Genomic DNA, 17,864 nt, shown 5'->3' with positions numbered 1-17,864 from the left:
AGAAAAAAATATAAGAAAAAATGTACATTATGTGCTTTAATATTATGTCTCACTGCTCAATTTATGAATTTAAAAGTTGCTTATATTATGGAAAATGTGCCATTGCTGCACCTATAGAGTGCCAGCAGGGGGGCCTCTCTGTTTCCAAATTGTACTCCTTGTGTATCCTCTTTTCACCCTTTACCCTTCTGCTCCTGCTCTTCATACTCCCTCCCCAACTCCGCCTCTCAGTCAGCAGAACAGCCCATCTCTGTCTCTTTTTCTCTCAGTTTCTATTTAGTACACACACACACACACACACACACACACACACACACACACCAGGGCTTGAATTAGGGCAGGACCAACCACTCCCACTGTTCTATAGTTCCATGAAAAACACAGAGGGAGAGCGACACAGACAGAGAGAGGGAGAGAGAGAGAGGGAGGGAGGAGCATAGCTGCGCTGAAGCCGAGCCCCTCTATGCCTCAGCACGCAGAGTGGAGCAGACGGCAACAGCCACACAAACACACTCCCCTCTCAGTTACATGCACAGTCACACACATACCACACTCACACACCACCACCACTGCTGCCGCCACCACCACCACCACCACCACCGCCGCCGCCACCACCACTTACACACACACACACACACACACACACAGTGACGGCTGCCAGGCGCAGTGGGAAGCAAGCCGTCAGGGAGAGAGCCTGAGAAGAAAGAGAAGGATCGCAGAAGGGAAGAGAAGAAAAGAGAAGAGAGTTAGAGGAGGCACCTTGTGGATCAGAAGGGATTTTCCTCTGTGTGAGTGCGCGTCTGGATATCTGCTTCTTCCTGAGCAAGAGGAGTTTTTACCAAGGCTTTTTTTTTTCTTTTGCTCATCATCCACGCCGGGCTCCAGCGATATCTACCTATCTATCCCCGGAGCTTAACAAAAGAGGGAGGCAGTGAGAGAGAGTAAGAAAAAAGGCACAGCTTCAGCTTCAGACCACCCTCTCTCCTCCTCCTCTTCTTTCCTCCTCCTCCTCCTCCCCATCTCCTCCTCTCCTCTCCTCTCCAGCTCCACATCCATGTGTGAGTTCACCACTGATTTCACTGTCTTTAGAGGATAGAGCAGAGGACAGCGTGTGTTCTCCAGGACACAGCCGAGCTCCCGGCGGGATCAGGGTCTCGTCTGGTGTGAGAGAGAGAGAGAGAGAGAGAGAGAGAGAGAGAGAGTGAAAGAGAGGGAGGAAGAACGAGACAAGGAAACGGATACACAGAAAGAGAGAAAGAGACGGAGAGAGACGCTGGAAAGCAAATTGAGGGGCATGTTCAGGGCAGCAAAGAAGAGAGAAGAGTGAGTGTGATTTTTAGAGCGGAGAGTGCAAGGAACCGGCAACCGGATCCCATCCATTTCCTCCTCCTTCTCCTCTTCCTCCTCCTCCTCCTCATCATCTTCTTCTTCTCCCCTCTCCTTTTCGTCTTCCTCTGTCCTGCTGTTCATTCCCCCCTGTTGTTTCCTGTATTGCCTCCTACTATCCTTTCATATATTTCTTCCCTTTACCTCCTTCTCCTCCTCCAACCCCCCCCCCCTTTTTTTTTTTTGCTGCTACTCCGGATTCCCTCTGTCTCTCTTTCCAGACCTACGGAAGGACTTGTTTTTTTGTGAGGTTCCCTGTGAGCTTCCCAGACAAGTAGACAGACTCAAATTTGAAGTACCATCAGCTCCTCTATCCGTTCCTTCCTCTGTGCTTTTTATCAAACACGCACACCTTCACCGGCAAGAGGAGAGCGTTTTCTTTCGGCGTCCTCGACACTTGGAAACAGTCGTCAGAAGGCTCCAGGCCAGACCCTCAGAGTGATCGTACCCCACCTGTGAGCTTCTATCTCCAGCCACCAGGACCTTCAGTTGGATTCCAGCTACATGGGAAAACGTTTGGAGCAGCAGCCAATGTACCCCCACTACACCTACTACTACCCCCACTATCTCCAGACCAAGGTAAGATGGTCAGCAGCGTTGACCTATTTTACCCATCTACTTCAAAGGCAATAAACAGGCTTGTGTGTTGCAAATGCATTAGTGTTTCATCTTTAAGCAGGTCTCAGGATCGTCTTTTGATCATCTCCTTAATGAACTCTATCTGCTACCTCTTTAAAAAAAAATTTCACAAGTGTTTGGTTTACAAGTAATTTTTCCCTCAACTATGCAGTGTGCTTTATCTATAGACAAGGATCCAAAAAAAATTGTCAAGTTGTGAGCATATCAAAAGAGAAAGATAGTATTTTATCAGCGCTAAAAATGTACTCAGTTTGGACACTAGGCTACAACAGTATTAAAAATAAGCAGAGTTAGAAGCTGAAATTGCCTCACAGTACAGATTGCTAAACAGGCCCCTTGTCTCCTCACCCTCATTTGTGTCTGAGCAGAGAGTTATTGGTGTCACTTTGCTGGGTTTTTTTTTCCTTTTCCCTCCACTCCCCCACTCAGCTCTTGACCCCATCCTCCCGCTCTCCGACCCCACCAGCTCGAAGTTCAAGTTCAGGGCATGAGGCCCACCCTTCCCTCAGCCCTTGTTTTCTCTCCCACTTTGTTCCCTCTCCATCTCTGTCACCCCACCACCATCACCGCTCTCTATCTATCCCTCTCTTCCTTGGCCATCCCCACCCTGTACTTCCAGGCCACGCTCAGCCACGATAGCGTGTTTGTAGATGTGATTGATTGAACCTGATATAGTCCTCTGATAACCAAAAGTAGAGAAAACTGAGTTCCGGTGGGTTTTCGTTCTTCATTGTTGTTCTTTCTGTTTTATTCCAATTGTCTCACTCACACACAGCATGCATACGCTAAGATACACACATATTAACACACACAGACACACACACACACACACACACACACACACACACACACACACACACACACACACAAACACCTTGAGTCTTCTACCACCAAGACAAGGAAAATGGATTTCAAAGGCCTGATCGATTGCTTCTGCATCATATCGCCCGGCCCGCCATTCCCTTTGTCTGCCGTGATTCATTTGTTTTTTTTTTCTTCCGTGTGATAGTAAGTGTGAGGAGTTGGCAGGTTTGTTGCAATATTTAGTAAATGTGTACATGTCAGTAGGCAAGAGAGATGGAGAGAGGAGCAAAGATAAAAGTGTAGGCGAGGAATGCTATGAGAATAGAGAGATCATGCTATTGGGCGGACACAGTGTGGGAAGAACAGGTGAGAAAATTATTGCTCTATAGTTAAAAATATGTTGGACAAGGACCAAATGCAGACTGCATGATGGATTCACTGCAATAGCAAAAGATTATGTACCAGTCTTGAGTATTAGTTCAACCAACAAAACATTTGTGGCCTTCAATCCTGATTCATCTTCTTTCATTTAAAAAACAAAGTTCAAATTTGATACATATTTATATTTGTCTACATTAAAACAGGTTCACAGTGCACACAATTATACAACTGGTCAGATCAGAGCAGTTTCTAAGAGGTTTCTATTAAGAGAGTACCTGCATGGCTCCGCATCTGCACACTTTCATGTCTTTCATTTATTTTTAACAAACTGTAAAAATAAAAATATCTCTCAAAATTACAAAACCACTGACCAAAAAGACAGAACACCCTAAAAATAACTTTTAAAGCACAATCACAGTTGAAATTGGTGCAGTATCAAATTTGTCATGTTGAAAGAGGCGGTTAACTGCCACCTCACAAAACACAAAGATTACAATTGAATGTTAGGCTGCTTTAATTTTCCAATTTAAAAATGGTTCCACATTGAAGACATTTTGACTGCTTGTTAACTTTTTATAACACATGCCTCGCTGCCACAGTGTGTGGATAATGTCACTTTATGAACAATAACTGTACATATGAATGCTGGGGGAGATTGAGCACAATGAGGTAAAAGAGACAAGGATTGGAAATGAAATTGATTTAATAGTGCTGATACTGATCAACTACAATGTATCAGAAAAACATCTGTAACTAAGTCATGAAGCTGTCACTGACTAACGTATTTTATTCCGCAAAATGAAAACATTTAGTTTGCTTAAACACATCTACAGTAGCAGCTCTTCAACTTCAGTTTCGAAACGAAAATATTTTTTTTCAATTAACGGCGAGACTACTTTTGCAGATGACATGTGCACTCTACTGCAAACTGCCAACCCCTTCTGCTGATCTCAGAGCTGCGCACATTCACATCTGGGAGCTGTCTGATGTTTTTAAGTGTGCTCAAGATGAACAAACAGAAGCTGGAAACTGCTTGTTAATGCACATCTGTGATGTGGTCGTAATAAACGTCTACAATGATAAGCGCGCCTTCTTGTTTGCTAATCTGGAGAAGTAAATGCATGTCTGCTACTGAATAATATAAAAATATGTGTATGCTAATTGTCTCTTTGTAAAAGGGGTTTTGTCTTTTTTTTTCTCTCTCTCGAGGCTGAATTAAATCAAATAACCACTATCTTTTTGTATCAGACAAAAAAACCTTTTGGCAGTTTTGGCAGCATTTTTAACATTATATTTTTGGTTGGGTGCATTAATAGTATTTATTTCTTGAGTGAAATCATTGTGATTGCATCATATTTGTAATAAGATATACCCTTATTTTGAGTAATTAAGCAGTTCTTCACAGCCTTATCAGTGAATCCAGGGCATCTAATGAATTCGCTTGGTGATTTGTCAGGTGATTACAGACGATATTATGTATGTTAGATTAACTTCAACATTTGATGCACGTCTGTCACAGTGTTTTATATGTACAGATGTCACCGTGTCACACTGCTGTCTCTTGTTCTATGATTTATCTCCATCAGTTCAGGGTCATCTCATTTCTCTCAAGTATCTGCAACAGGCATCTGGCCTAGACCATCACTTCATTCCGTACACACCATCCATCCCTCCATCCCTCCATCCCACCAGCCCTCCCTCCTTTTGCTGTCAAGGTCAAATCAAATTGGATCCTACCTTCCCTAGTGTTCCCTCTCAGCTGCGCCTGCCTGCCTGCGTGTGTGTGTGTGTGTGTGTGTGTGTGTGTCGTATATGAATAAAACCTGAATCTGTATGTCAGCTTTGTATCCGTGGCTGTACATGAACCCATACCTTTGACTGTCACTGTGCTGAATTTATATTGCACACTTCTATATACTGTGTGTGTGTATAAATCGTTTGTGCAGTAACATCCTGCAGTGACGTTTTGTGATTTTCTTCCACTAGGTGGGGCTACGGCCCTGAATAGCTCTGTGTATTTTGGGCGCGAGCAAGCACCGTACAATTTAGCGAGAGCGAGCAGCTGGTGGCTAGCAGATAGGCTAACAGTCTCTAAAAGTTTAAAATAGTATCTTTTAGTGGCCACTTAGCAACTGCTTTCACTTTACAATTATCACCACAGTACTACTATGAGCCCTGTATGTTTTGCCTGTCTTTATTGGGTATATGGAAGCAACAGTTGGGTGGGATATCGCTCAATCTGGCAACATTTATTGGGTGTAAAATGTTCTGTGAAAAAGTGTGCAGTGTGAACCAATCAGGTGCCACCAGGAAGTGCCGAGGATATTACACATTTGGTGCGTGATTGGATGAGCCTGAAAGACAATTTACGTGCAACTCGTGCAAGATTTGTAAGCGTTGTGTTTCTTCATTGTGCGCTTAACCCTAACCCTAACCCTAACCTTATTACTTATCCCGACCACACTCACAAAAGTTCAACCCTCCAGCTGATCCAGCCTAGTATTTATCATATTACACACTAACCGCCATCGGGTGGAGGACAGTACGCCCTTCAGCACGCAGACAAAGATTGTTGACAGCGCTTTTTCATTAGTCACCGCACATTTCTGTAATTATGTATGATTTATGTAAGAACAATACTGTAACTTATACACACACAACACAACAGTAAGAAAAATGATTTTTCATTCAAATTTGTATTTCAGAATGTGAATTGCAGGAGGGGCGCCTCTGATATTATGTATGTGTCTATGTGTCTATGTGTCTGTGTGTGTGTGTGTGTGTGTGTGTGCGGCAGTGAACAGTGACCCCCCTGCCTGACCCCTTCTCAGTTTAGCTTGCTGTCATTAAAGCTCTCAGGGTCCCAGTGGAATAGTTCAGTGTGTGTGTGTGTGTGCATGTCTGAGGCCCCATACAATACCTCACTTATACATCTATATGGACCTTGACAACGGCATAGTGTTTGATCTGCCTGTGCTGCTTTTTGACTTCAAATATGAAGAGTGTGTGTGTGTGTGTGTGTGTGAGAGAGAGAGAGAGAGAGAGAGAGAGAGAGAGAGAGAGAGAGAGAGAGAGAGAGAGAGAGAGAGAGAGAGAGAGAGAGAGAGAGAGAGAGAGAATGTAGGCATGCAGGTGGCTTTCAAGCTTTTTTCTTTGTGTACAATGGACAAAAGCAGACAAAGACTTATGGGTAGTATTGTGTGGTCTCTTTTTTTGGCTGGACCACAGAGATCAACATGAACATAAATGTCTGTCCTTGACTGAGTGAGTGAGTCACTGACTGAGTGATGAAGTTAAATCATTGGTCGGACGAATGACGCCGAAGACCAATGGTGTATCTTCATCACTCGCCTTGGTCAGTTGTCGCCACGTGTCGCCACTTCCTGTATCTATCGTTTCAAATTTAAAGCCCTTTAGCATTTCATACACGGTCTAGCCATATACTAGCTTTTTACCTTCTTGTCTCACAAGCTCTTTTTCACACTTTCCAACAATCTCTCTCTCTCTCTCTGTCTCTCTCTCTCTCTCCCTCTCTCTCTCCCTCTCCCTCTCTCCCTCTCTCCCTCTCTCCCTCTCCCTCTCCCTCTCCCTCTCCCTCTCCCTCTCCCTCTCCCTCTCCCTCTGTCTTGCTTACTGATCTGATTGGAGATGTAAATGGCCTCTTATTAATCTTGATTCCAGAGAGTGGAGGCTCTTCTCCTGTGGAAATCAATCGTGTGTGTATTTGCGCACAGGCTTCTTTTCCTCTCTTACAATAGCAATCTTAAACACACACACACACACACACACACACATGCATGCACCATCTTCACACAAAGGCAGTTATGAAATGACTAAACTAACAATGCTTAGCCACAAGACAGAGTGTGTGTAAATGTGAGGCTATAAAACAGAGAATTGCTCTTGCTCTGCCTCTATAATGGGCTATAGGTACAATTAGTGTACATTAGCAGGGAGTGGGCAGGGACAGCATGTGCTCTTATATGAGCCTAGTGGCCCTTAATCATGGCTATAAGAGAGTTTGAGGGGATAGGAGGGAGGGGATAATGCTCAGGCGCAGCTGCATTGTTGCGTTCTCTGTGTGATTAGTTAAAATTTAACCAGAGGGTATAGCTAGAGGGACTTTACCCCTACAAGCAATAGCTCAAATCTATCATTCTTAAGTACAATCAAGGATCAGGATTTTCTTAATTGCCTCTGTGAGCTGGTTCCAGTTGATGCCCGTTCTGTGTCTTAGCGGGCATGATTTAGTAATCAGCTGAGAGCATTTTTCCTCATGTTTTGCAGGAAATCGTTCAGTGAAATCCCTAATTGGACCAAATTAAAGTTCAAAACAAATGATTGTGTCTCATGATTGTTGCTCTGACTTTTTGATGCGTTTTTGTCTTGATCAGGGTGGAATAATGTCATCACAGCAATTACAACAAAATCTGACATGCTCCTTTTTTAAGAAGCAGAAAAATAGCATTGTTGACATACGACTGCAACTGTTTTCTTGTTTTTTTTTTTGTTTTTCTCTCTTTTCACACCTGTTCTCTCTCAGCTTAAAGCTTCTGATAATCAGTAAGACATACTTTTACCTGCTGCACACCTCTCTCTTCTCTCCTCTTATGGCTCTATTCTCTGCTGTTGCTGCTCCACTTTGCCTTTGCACATGATTTTACAACTCTCTCTCTATATATATATATATACAGTACACGCTTATGCTTGAACTATCATCTATATATGCATGCATGGTGAGCCTCTGACTGTAGTAGAGCTATTCAAGTTTTTTATATCCGTTTAGCCTCTGATGATGATTGACTGAGGATGTGAATCTTTGATGATAATCACTAAGAGCTAGATAAGAGAGAGGTTGAAAGAGAAAAAAAAGTCACACTATCAACCAGCCCATCATTAGTTTGCTGCAGATCAGTGTGCTAATATGCTCAGTGGCACACAAGGAGCTTTAATTAGGGTAATGAGAAACAGCATTCAGCTGATAACAAAGTAATGACACATGCGGACACGCCCGGACATCTAAATAGAATATTTCATCCTTTCAAAAAAAAAAAAAAAGAGCTTTTCACATTCAATTACTCTCTATTATGTGCTAGATAAACGTGGTCAGTGGTCGGCTTAGCAGTAATGAGTAAACATCATAAAGGCAGGGGAGAAAGAGGGACACGCACAGCACGGAGATATGCATGTGTACACTAAAAAAGACACCAAAAAAAATTTATTAACTCATACACTCATTTTTACTCGCTGCCCTCTCTTTCACATTACTTCCTTCCTTCCCTCCTTGCTCGTTTCCTTCCACACTTCTGTTCTTCTTCTTGTCATAACATGAAGTACTTTGCCTTAGCAGTAACAGCGACCATGAATTATGCAGCACGCATCACACAAACACACAGAAACTGAATTGTGTGTGAGTGTGTGTGTGTGTCGTGTAAAGTAAACAGAGAGTATAGGGTTTATAGCACAGCATGCGTTCTGCTCAGCCTCACACGTCCGCCTGCATCAGTTGTAGTTTTACAACCAACTCTGACAGTATTATCATGTGCTTGTTGTTTAAGACCTAGCTATTCATGTTTGGTTCCCTTTTCTGCTCCTGATAGCATCATATGCCAATGTAGAGAATAGAGAATGTCCTAATGTTGCTTTCTTCTAATGCACTACCCAACACTCTCTCTCTCTCCTTTCCTCACTCTCTCTTTTCCTGCCTCTCCCACTGTGTTCTGGTCTCTCTCTCTCTCTCTCTCTCTCTCTCTCTCTCTCTCTCTCTCTCTCTCTCTCTCTCTCTCTCTCTCTCTCTCTCTCTCTCTCTCTCTCTCTCTCTCTCTCTCTCTCTCTCTATCCCTCTCTCTTACCATCTGTTCAGTTTGCCGGGCCTGGGTAGTTTTTACTGCTTAAAAGGGACTCTCCTAACCACCCATATATGTCCATTTATTATTCTCCGTGGGCTGTTCTATTCTTGTCTCAGTACAGTAGCGGACGTTGACCACTGCCTCTCTCTTTCTGTTGAATTGGAGTGAAAAAGCTTCAGCGGGTCAGCACATGCACGGGGGGGTGAGAGAGGCTCACACCTGCCAGTTTTGTAATAGAAAATATGCGGAGGAGGGAGAGAAAGAGAAGGATAGGACAGAAAAAGGGATGTGAAGGAGAGCAGAGTGAGATATATCAAAAAGAGAACAGATGGCTTTAACGAAAAAAAATCATTCTTACTGATAAGAGATCCAAAGGGAAATAAAGAGTAATGCAGTGAAGGAGACAGAAGTTGTAGGCTGGGTTAGGAAATAATGGTGCTGCTGCATTTTTAATAGTTGGCCACTTTGTAGCGACCCCTGTCTAATGGATTCTCTGCCTCTTAAAAGCTCCTGTCAGAGCCCTCTACCTCAAACTGTTACACCACGGAAATTGCTGAGGGCTCCAACAGTCCCCAACACTTCCTGATAGAATGTCTAATGATCTAATATTGTCCGGCAGCAAACATAATTCCAGATAGTACGCAGATGTTTTGGCAAATGGTGTTTTGGAGTTGAGTTTACTTACAGGAAGTTTACAGCTGCAACACTTAGGGCGTAAAAAGTGTCCAAGGCTCACACTGAACTCTTTGAGATGTACTCCTCAGGCCATCAGTGTGCCAGCTTTTAGAACCCGGTGCTAAGTGCCTGACAAAGACTTTATTGCTGGAATCAAAAGGGAGAGACAAAGAGCACAACCTCTAGTTATTAGCTATTTTAAGTGTGTGTGTAATTCAGCACAGAGTGTATGGCTTCTGGCCTTGAAGCTGATCTAGTTTCTAGAGATAGAAGTAGATTCTGCACAATTTTTTTTTACAAATGTCAGTATCTCTGCATTATATGGGTTGTAACCTTTTAATATAAATTCAAAACTCCATGTGCATCGATTGAAATCAGAGGAGTTCATGTACTTGATATGCCATCATATGGTTCAGTATTTGATTCAGAGATGGTGTGACAGTGTATATGGTGCCCAGCAGTCTATCACCTCTTTTTACATTGAATGGACAAATAAAGGTTATAATTGATTATGTAATGAGTAATTATGATTTGGGCTTTACAAATGATTGGATAGATCGTGTTTCAGTCTGAACAAGTTGGTGCTGCTGGTCACCAGACAGTCTGTATGAACACCACACACTGTATAAGATTATACTGTTAAGGAGCTGTCGGAGCAGTTTGTGTTGTCCAATATCTCCCCATCCAAATTATCAGCCATGTTTAATCCTTTTCCTCTGTTTTCTTGCTTTTTACGTACAAATTAATGTACCATTAACAAAGGAAACTGCTTTTTTTCGTGCTCTTACTGGATTTCAAAGGTTGGCTGGTTAGGTGATTTCTAACTATAGTCTACTTGTTAAATTGTAAAAAGCTGTGTATTTTGGTGAAAAAATATGTTAAAATATGTGTGGCAAATTCTAGTCTTTCTAGGTTTCAATAATCTAAAGGTCAGTTCCAGCATGACAGATTTTAACAACCTGTGTGAGAGCCTTTTGACACAAACCTGCTCCCCCAATATATCCCTGTGTCAAGCAGTTTGTATAGAATATGGGCATGGGAGACAGGTCAGCCACTCACATATGGACAGGTCTGCATTCATTATCCTGCAACCCACAGGCAATCATGTTTAATTTCACTGATCTCTCATTGTTGTGGTTCAGTATTTCATTTACTCCCTTTTTAAAGTACACACAAATTGACCCAGGACACTGTAATTAGGATGTTGATTTAGTTTCTTGATGAATAAAATTAGATTTTTCATGAAAGCCTGCTGTAATTTAGCAGCTAGTACAGATGTAACAGCAACAACAACTTAATGGTCTATAATGAATTTTACATTTAATTTGCCTGTAATTTCTCTTGTACCTTCATTCATCCATCCTCAAAACTGCATATCCTGTTCAGGATCAGGAGAGTGCAAAGATTTGTTGGAGGCAAGATGCTGTAAAACATAATATTTCAGAAGAACTGAAAAGGCGTGGGTTTTACAATTTCTGGCAAAATGCAAAAGGCACATGTCTTTTGTTACAGAAATATTCATTTGTAACATGCTATCATTATTCAAATACTGCATGATGTCATTATTGCTATGGACTTGGGAATGTGGTCGGTTCATTTCTTATTCTCCTTTTTCATTCATTGTGTGAATTCCCTGATGGGAGTGTGACGGGGTGAGGTGTGCGGTTCTAGGGGTGTGACAGGGTGGGGTGTGACAGGGTGGGGTGTGAGAGTTTGCGCATTGGTGGCCGAGTGATCTCTACACCAGGGACCGGACAGATAATTGCAAGAATGGCCTGAGGGATTCTTCCCCATCTGTTGTTCCTCATCCTACTTAGCTGTTGCTTTCTTCTATCTCGTTCTCTCTCCTCTCTTTTTCCTTTCTCACTCTCACTGCTCTCCTCACAGCTTTTACTATGTCTATTCTTGTCTCAAGGCAGTGCAGGTCAAGCATGTTAAAGGAAAAATCCCACTCCTGAATACCTTTGCACAGTTAAAATGAATCAATCTGTGATCTTCAACACATTCTAACAATTTTATCATTTATACTACTCCTCCTTCATCCTCCAAAGAAGTGGACCTGTTGAATTTAGCCATTTATGGAAAGTGAAAAGAGCAATAAGAGAACTGATAGCTGTAGCAAAGAGTTTTCAGTGGAGAAAGAGTGAATAAGTTCAGCAGTTCCAATGATTATCTTCTGCTACATTTAGAGGAAGAAACAATGTTAAGAGTTTCTTTAGAGTAGCTGTCATCACCTGTGGACTTGATGGAATGGGCCTCTAAGATGTCACAATTACTAATGAAACAAGGTGGACCTTAATTAGTAATTATCTCAGGTATCACAAAAAAAGCTCAGTAGAACCACTTGGATAATGCAAACCAGAAAGACGATGTGCCAAAAAAATAGTTGGCCAATATTCTGTATGCTTGGCATTGGGTATTTTCCATCTTAGAGAAGTGCATTTTTAAAAGGAAATTGTGTAGTCTATTCATTATGTAATTAAATTGTTCCCTTAAAGTTTCCTTAATATTAGGATAACAAAATAGCTGTTAATCAATATCCATACAGCAAACATCAAAGCTGAATAGTAGCGTATCTTATTAACAGAGTGATAATTTACAAAATTACCACTAACATGCTTTTAGAGAATTTAGAGATGGAGACTTAAACGAGTTGTCGAAAAAATTACGTTTTTCATAAGAGACATTGACACTTTTTGAATGGGAGTTTATTGGAGCCAGGGATTTTTTGGAGCCAGCATCTAGCGATTGTCATTAGTATTGCACTTTAAGGGACTTCCGCATTGGCTTCAATTTCAAGGCGTAACATCACCCATTGGTTTTTCCACTTGATCCAACAAGCACAGGAGGACAGCTCCCAGTGTGAACAAACTCTAGAGCTCAACCTTGGCACTCTTTCCTTTTCAGTCTATGAGGAATATGTAAAGAAACACAGTTGAAGTCCATAAAACTGCCACAGTGTTTGCCCATACAGACAGTTTAGCTGGGTTACAGACACACTCTTGTCCCTGAGCCAGGGGTGGCTGGCCAGGCCAAACATCTCCTATTCCCTGCTAATGAAATCCTGAATAAAACCCTGCCTGCTCGACTTGATCCCACACACACACACTCACAATTGCACAAGTACAAACACACAAACAATGACACCCACTCTCCAGGGTTCTGAAACACATGCACGCACACACACTTACGCTCACACACTTACACAAACACACACTGAACCCCTGCAGTCCCAGCTGGGGATTATCCTGTGAAAACACTCCTTTTGTTGGTCCTCAGTCAAATTACTTTTCTGAGCTCTTATGCTTTTTATCAGAGCTGTCTACATAACTCCGTGTGTGTGTGTGTGTGGGGGGGGGGGGGGGGGGGGGGGGGGGGGGGGGGGGGAGGTGTGGGTATGCATGTTAGGGCAGTCCAAACATAGGCTGTTGCTGATTGCAGGGAGCACATCCAAAGTGAATGGTCACTAATGACACTTGAAAGTAAGCTGTTTATATTTCCCTCAGTGAGTTAGTAAGTGTGTGTGTGTGTGTGTGTGTGTGTGTGTGTGTGTGTGTGTGTGTGTGTGTGTGTGTGTGTGTGTGTGTGAGAGAGAGAGAGAGAGAGAGGGAGATTGCGTGTATGCGTCTACTCATATGCCAGTGATTTTCTAAAGATAGTACAACACCAAATCACCATGTTGTGTTGTCGGTGGCAGGCTGGTCTGGTGTTTGTGACATTTCAACTTGACATTTATGAATAAAGGCACCAATACTTATGAAGAAGAGCATAGTTAAAGCTACATGCACTTCCTGGATGCGTGCTTCTCCTGGCGCTCCACACCCTTCGTGAAGAAATATTTTGGAAGTTCTGCACAAAAAAATTCAGTAGGCTCTTTTGCGAATGCATAAAATGACCCATGTTAACATTTTTTCTGACAAGTGCAAAACAGTTTGTGCTTTTAGTCATGAAAAGTTCCTGACCCATAACCAAACTCTAACCATGAGGGTGGCAGTTCAGCAAAACTCTCCTATGAGTTGTTTTTGGAACAGTGGCCTGTCTGAGGAGGGTCCATCTTTGTTGTTAAGGTATGAAAACTTGCTGACTAAACCAGTATGCATTGAATTCACAGGGACCTCTATAATCACTGTGTAGTTACACCTTTGTTGAGTGGATAATTATTTTCTCGGGTACCAACTCACAGCCTGGGCAATGGCCAACTCAGTTGACTGGGCACAGATTGTTAAGCTACATTCAGCCTCTATTCATTCACACTACCAGTTCTCTTCAGAGACTACCAGCCTTTCTCAAAGTTGTGTGAGAGTGCGTGTGCGCAAGTATGTTTTTTGTGTGTGACTGGTTGTCTGCGTGTGTTCAAGAGCGTGCGTGTACGAGATGTGTGTTCGTGCTTGTAAGTGAGACACAGAGAGATGAGGCGAGAGTGCCAAAGTGAGAGATAAACAGAGACTAACAACGAAGGAGGAGAAGTAAAGTGTGTGCACGTGTGCGCATGTGTACGTGTGTGTCGAGGGTGCAAACTGGCTTTGTAGCTCTCAGTGAAGTGTTGACTTAAGTGGAAGTGGAGGGAGGCGATGGGATAAAAGGCCTGACTAGATTAGGCTGGCACACACTACTGAGGCGTGCTGTACCGCCTGGCCTTTCAGCGCACTCTGTACTGACTGTGTGTGTGTGTGTGTGAGTGTTAGAGAGACTTGTGTGACAACGCTGAGGACATTGGGATAGGATTTTTGTGTGCGAGTCTTGGATGCAGTTACTCTGCTGCTGATATTGGTGCAGCTGTACAATAAAGCAGCAGATTAGCAGAGCCACTATAACAGTACTGAGAACACTAATCACTGTTTTGACATCTCAGCAATATTCTGTTCTGTACATAGTGTGTGTTACCACTGTGAAGTGCCATTGTGAAAGGAAAGTACAGAGGTTTTACAATGTCATCCACAGATCTGTGTGTCCCTACTGAATATCTCAGATTCTTTATCTCAGTGGAGGAGATGGGAAATAGATTACGTCGCAGCTGTGTTTTAAAAAAATCTTTATTTCGTTTAATACACTTATAACCTTGCCGTTTCTGCCAGTGGGAAGCTGAATTACTGCATATTCAAGCACCCCCACCCAGACACCCCACCGTTTAAAGTCAAGGCAGTCTCCAAGAATAATAGTTCATTTGCTAAGTAGCTTGCAGAACTGTCTTTTCACATTAGTCTCTCTGTATGTAGGAGACTGACAGTTGAGGGTAAAAATAACATTAAAGTGGTTTTCAATGCTTTAGGTGTGCTTGATTTAACTTGAACAGACAACAGAACAGATTCAAACGTGGTAACGGTGCTTGTAAAATCTAACCAGTCATCAGCCCTCTTGCTTTTTCAAATACTGAACATGTATTTCGCTGCACTTTAGCCAAGGTTTAAAGAGCTGCAAAAACTTGCTTAATATCGGCTTGGTGTTTGTATAGTTCAGAATAACCATCTTTAATTGCTGACAAAATTATGCTAAAAACACAGTTGAATGAGTCCATGGGCTGTCACATTTTGGCAAACTCAATGTGAGAGTTATCTGAAGCCAAGACTAAATTAATAGTTCTTTTTTTTGGAACTCTTCAGTAGTGCTTGTAGCTCATCCACCATGCTATCTTTTGTGCTGAACCATCAGAGGAGACTTTTGTCTGCTACATGTGGTACAGCTGCAATCTGCATATTTTATTGATTTTACTTCCTACATGAATAATTAAGACCCTGGGTGGCTGCATCTCTGTGTTCATATATGTATATATATGACATGTTAGTATGCACATGCTCAGCTGCCTAGCTTTGTAAGTAGTGTATAGTTTATTTGTGCTTTAATAGGCTTAGCATGTGAGTACTAGAGTTGGGTGCTGACCAAATGTCGGTACCTTGCAGTACTGAGAGTGAATGTATAGTAAATGTGTGTTTTAAAAACACATACTCCATTTTACCAGCCTGGCCAGTGGCCAGTAGGTAGTAGGGCTGGGCCGATATGCCATTGTGCGATTCTCTAACGATTTTTGGGTCCCGATTCGATTTAAATTGCGATTCTGATTAAACAAGTATTGCGATTTGATTTGACCAAGTATTGCAATTTCATCCATCCATCCATCCATCTTCTTGCCGCTTATCCGGGGTCGGGTCGCGGGGGCAGCAGCAATTTTATATTTCAATTATTGTGATTTTCTTTCCTTAAACAAGAACAGGTTGAACCAAACACTTGATAATACATCATAAGTCATATTTACAAAAAACAATACACGCATCACATCACATCTGTGCACCTGCCCTCACAAAAAACATTCTCATCCGCCAACATCTTACAATAAACTAAACCGCTACATTTAGCTGGTCTTTAGAAAATAAGAAATACAAAATATATATATATATATATGTATATATTTTTTTTTAATTAAATAAATAAATCGCGATTAATATAAAAATCTATTTTCTGGCCCAGCCCTAGTAGGTAGTTAGCATGTTATTATACTATACACTATTACTTACAGAGAGAATAAAGTACTGGTACCGAATTCCAGGTATGTGTGTGGCTGTGCAAAGCTCAGCATCTGTTCAGGCTAGAGAAGTAAAATGTTAAACTTAGCTGATGAAATGAAATGGCTCATGTCTGTGAATTAATGAATTGCACGGATAAAATGAACAAGATAAACATGGAGCAGTTTTCATGGACTGCAGCTGGATGATAGAGAACTGCATACTGTAACTCCTCACAAAGTAATGTGTTCTAATTGCGTTTTACTCATCGTGTAGAGCTGAATGTTTGATCCAGCCGGCCTCTCTCTTTTCTTCCAGTTGATAATGTGGAGGTGAAACCATCTCCAGGATGACAATGTTCATAAACTATGTTAGTTCATTTGGTTTAGTTTCACAGCTGGTATTACTCTCATCTGTGGACACACTCATCTGTAGATTTGTATGAGTCTGACAGCAACAGATCTGACTGCAGGAGCAATTTTCTTCTTCACTCTTCAGGAGAACAGTGACTGCAGGAACAGCAGTTTCTCTGAGGTAACTGTTACTGTACACTGCTAGCTCCTGCTTACTTTCATTTTAGACTCAACAGATTCATATAAACTCTCTATACTCCTGACATTAATGTTTAATCATCCTGTTCAGCACTAGTTCTAACTGTTTTGTGTTGTTTTTGGGTTGAGCAATGACTTTGGGTGAATGACTCATTCCAACATTATTGAAATTGGCTGAACTGCCCAGGATTTCCCAAACCATCCAAATACTAACTTCGCTGTATTCTATTATTCTTAATCTGTAATGCATTTTTCTTAATGTTATTTTGTTTCATCATCTTTCCAGAATATTTATTCTTGGTGATTTGAGGAGTTGCTATGATGTGGGTGGCAATTCTACAGAAATACACATAACCAAGGCATCCCTTATGCTAGGAAAATTTGCAGACAATGCATTTATATTAAAATGTAAGCGAATAATCGAAAAACATCCCTAAAGCCTAAATCCAATTTGTTTCAGTGAAAGTTAGGTAACAATGGTGGCTGTATCTTCAAATATATAATTTCATGTATATAGATGTCATTTTACTACTCGTATAAGCAGCAGCAGATACATGCAGTGAAATAACACATACATATTATGTGATATATGGACATTGTCTCTTTTGTAGCTTTATCATAATCCCATTAGTTTTGCTTCCTGTATAACAGTATCCTGGATCCCCTTTGCCCCCAATATCCCATTGGTTTATACTTTTGAATGATGTATGGCGACTATTTGCATGCATTGACATTAAACACATTCACACAAAGACACACACATACGGCAGCTGTCAACTGCTAGATTAGATGCAGTGGAGGCTCTGAGTGTAACAGGAGGAGCATTCAGTGCACCGCTGTGAAAATACTAACTGTAGCACTCTTACCAATACCAACCCTAGAATTATCCTCTCAGCGGAGGTCTCTCTCAGTCCCCCCCTGTCTCTCTCAAGAAGAAATCAATGATGTGGGGGACTCTCAGCCAGTATGGTGACAGGCCCACCTGCATGTAAGGCATACAATGACATGCTGAAATTTGCTTTTCAATTTCTTTCAATATTTGAGGTGTCCAATGTCCAATATTTCACAGCGCAGGTTTGTGT

The 17,864-nt window shown here is 41.9% G+C and overlaps 1 protein-coding gene across 1 annotated transcript in view; it reads left to right on the top strand.

Annotated features, from left to right (window-relative positions):
- Positions 1 to 1,588: 1,588 nt before the first annotated feature.
- The window catches only part of LOC128366334 (RNA-binding motif, single-stranded-interacting protein 3-like), a 120,887-nt gene continuing 104,611 nt past the window's right edge, over positions 1,589 to 17,864 (top strand). Inside the window, exon 1 of the mRNA XM_053327014.1 lies at positions 1,589 to 1,965. Within this exon, the coding sequence (XP_053182989.1) occupies positions 1,891 to 1,965 (75 nt within the window). The 5' untranslated portion in view covers positions 1,589 to 1,890. The remainder of the gene's footprint in view (positions 1,966 to 17,864) is intronic.

The sequence above is a fragment of the Scomber japonicus genome, chromosome 10 (genome assembly GCF_027409825.1).
Source record: "Scomber japonicus isolate fScoJap1 chromosome 10, fScoJap1.pri, whole genome shotgun sequence".
Lineage (NCBI taxonomy): Eukaryota > Metazoa > Chordata > Actinopteri > Scombriformes > Scombridae > Scomber > Scomber japonicus.
This window is presented reverse-complemented; position numbering and strand designations above follow the sequence as displayed.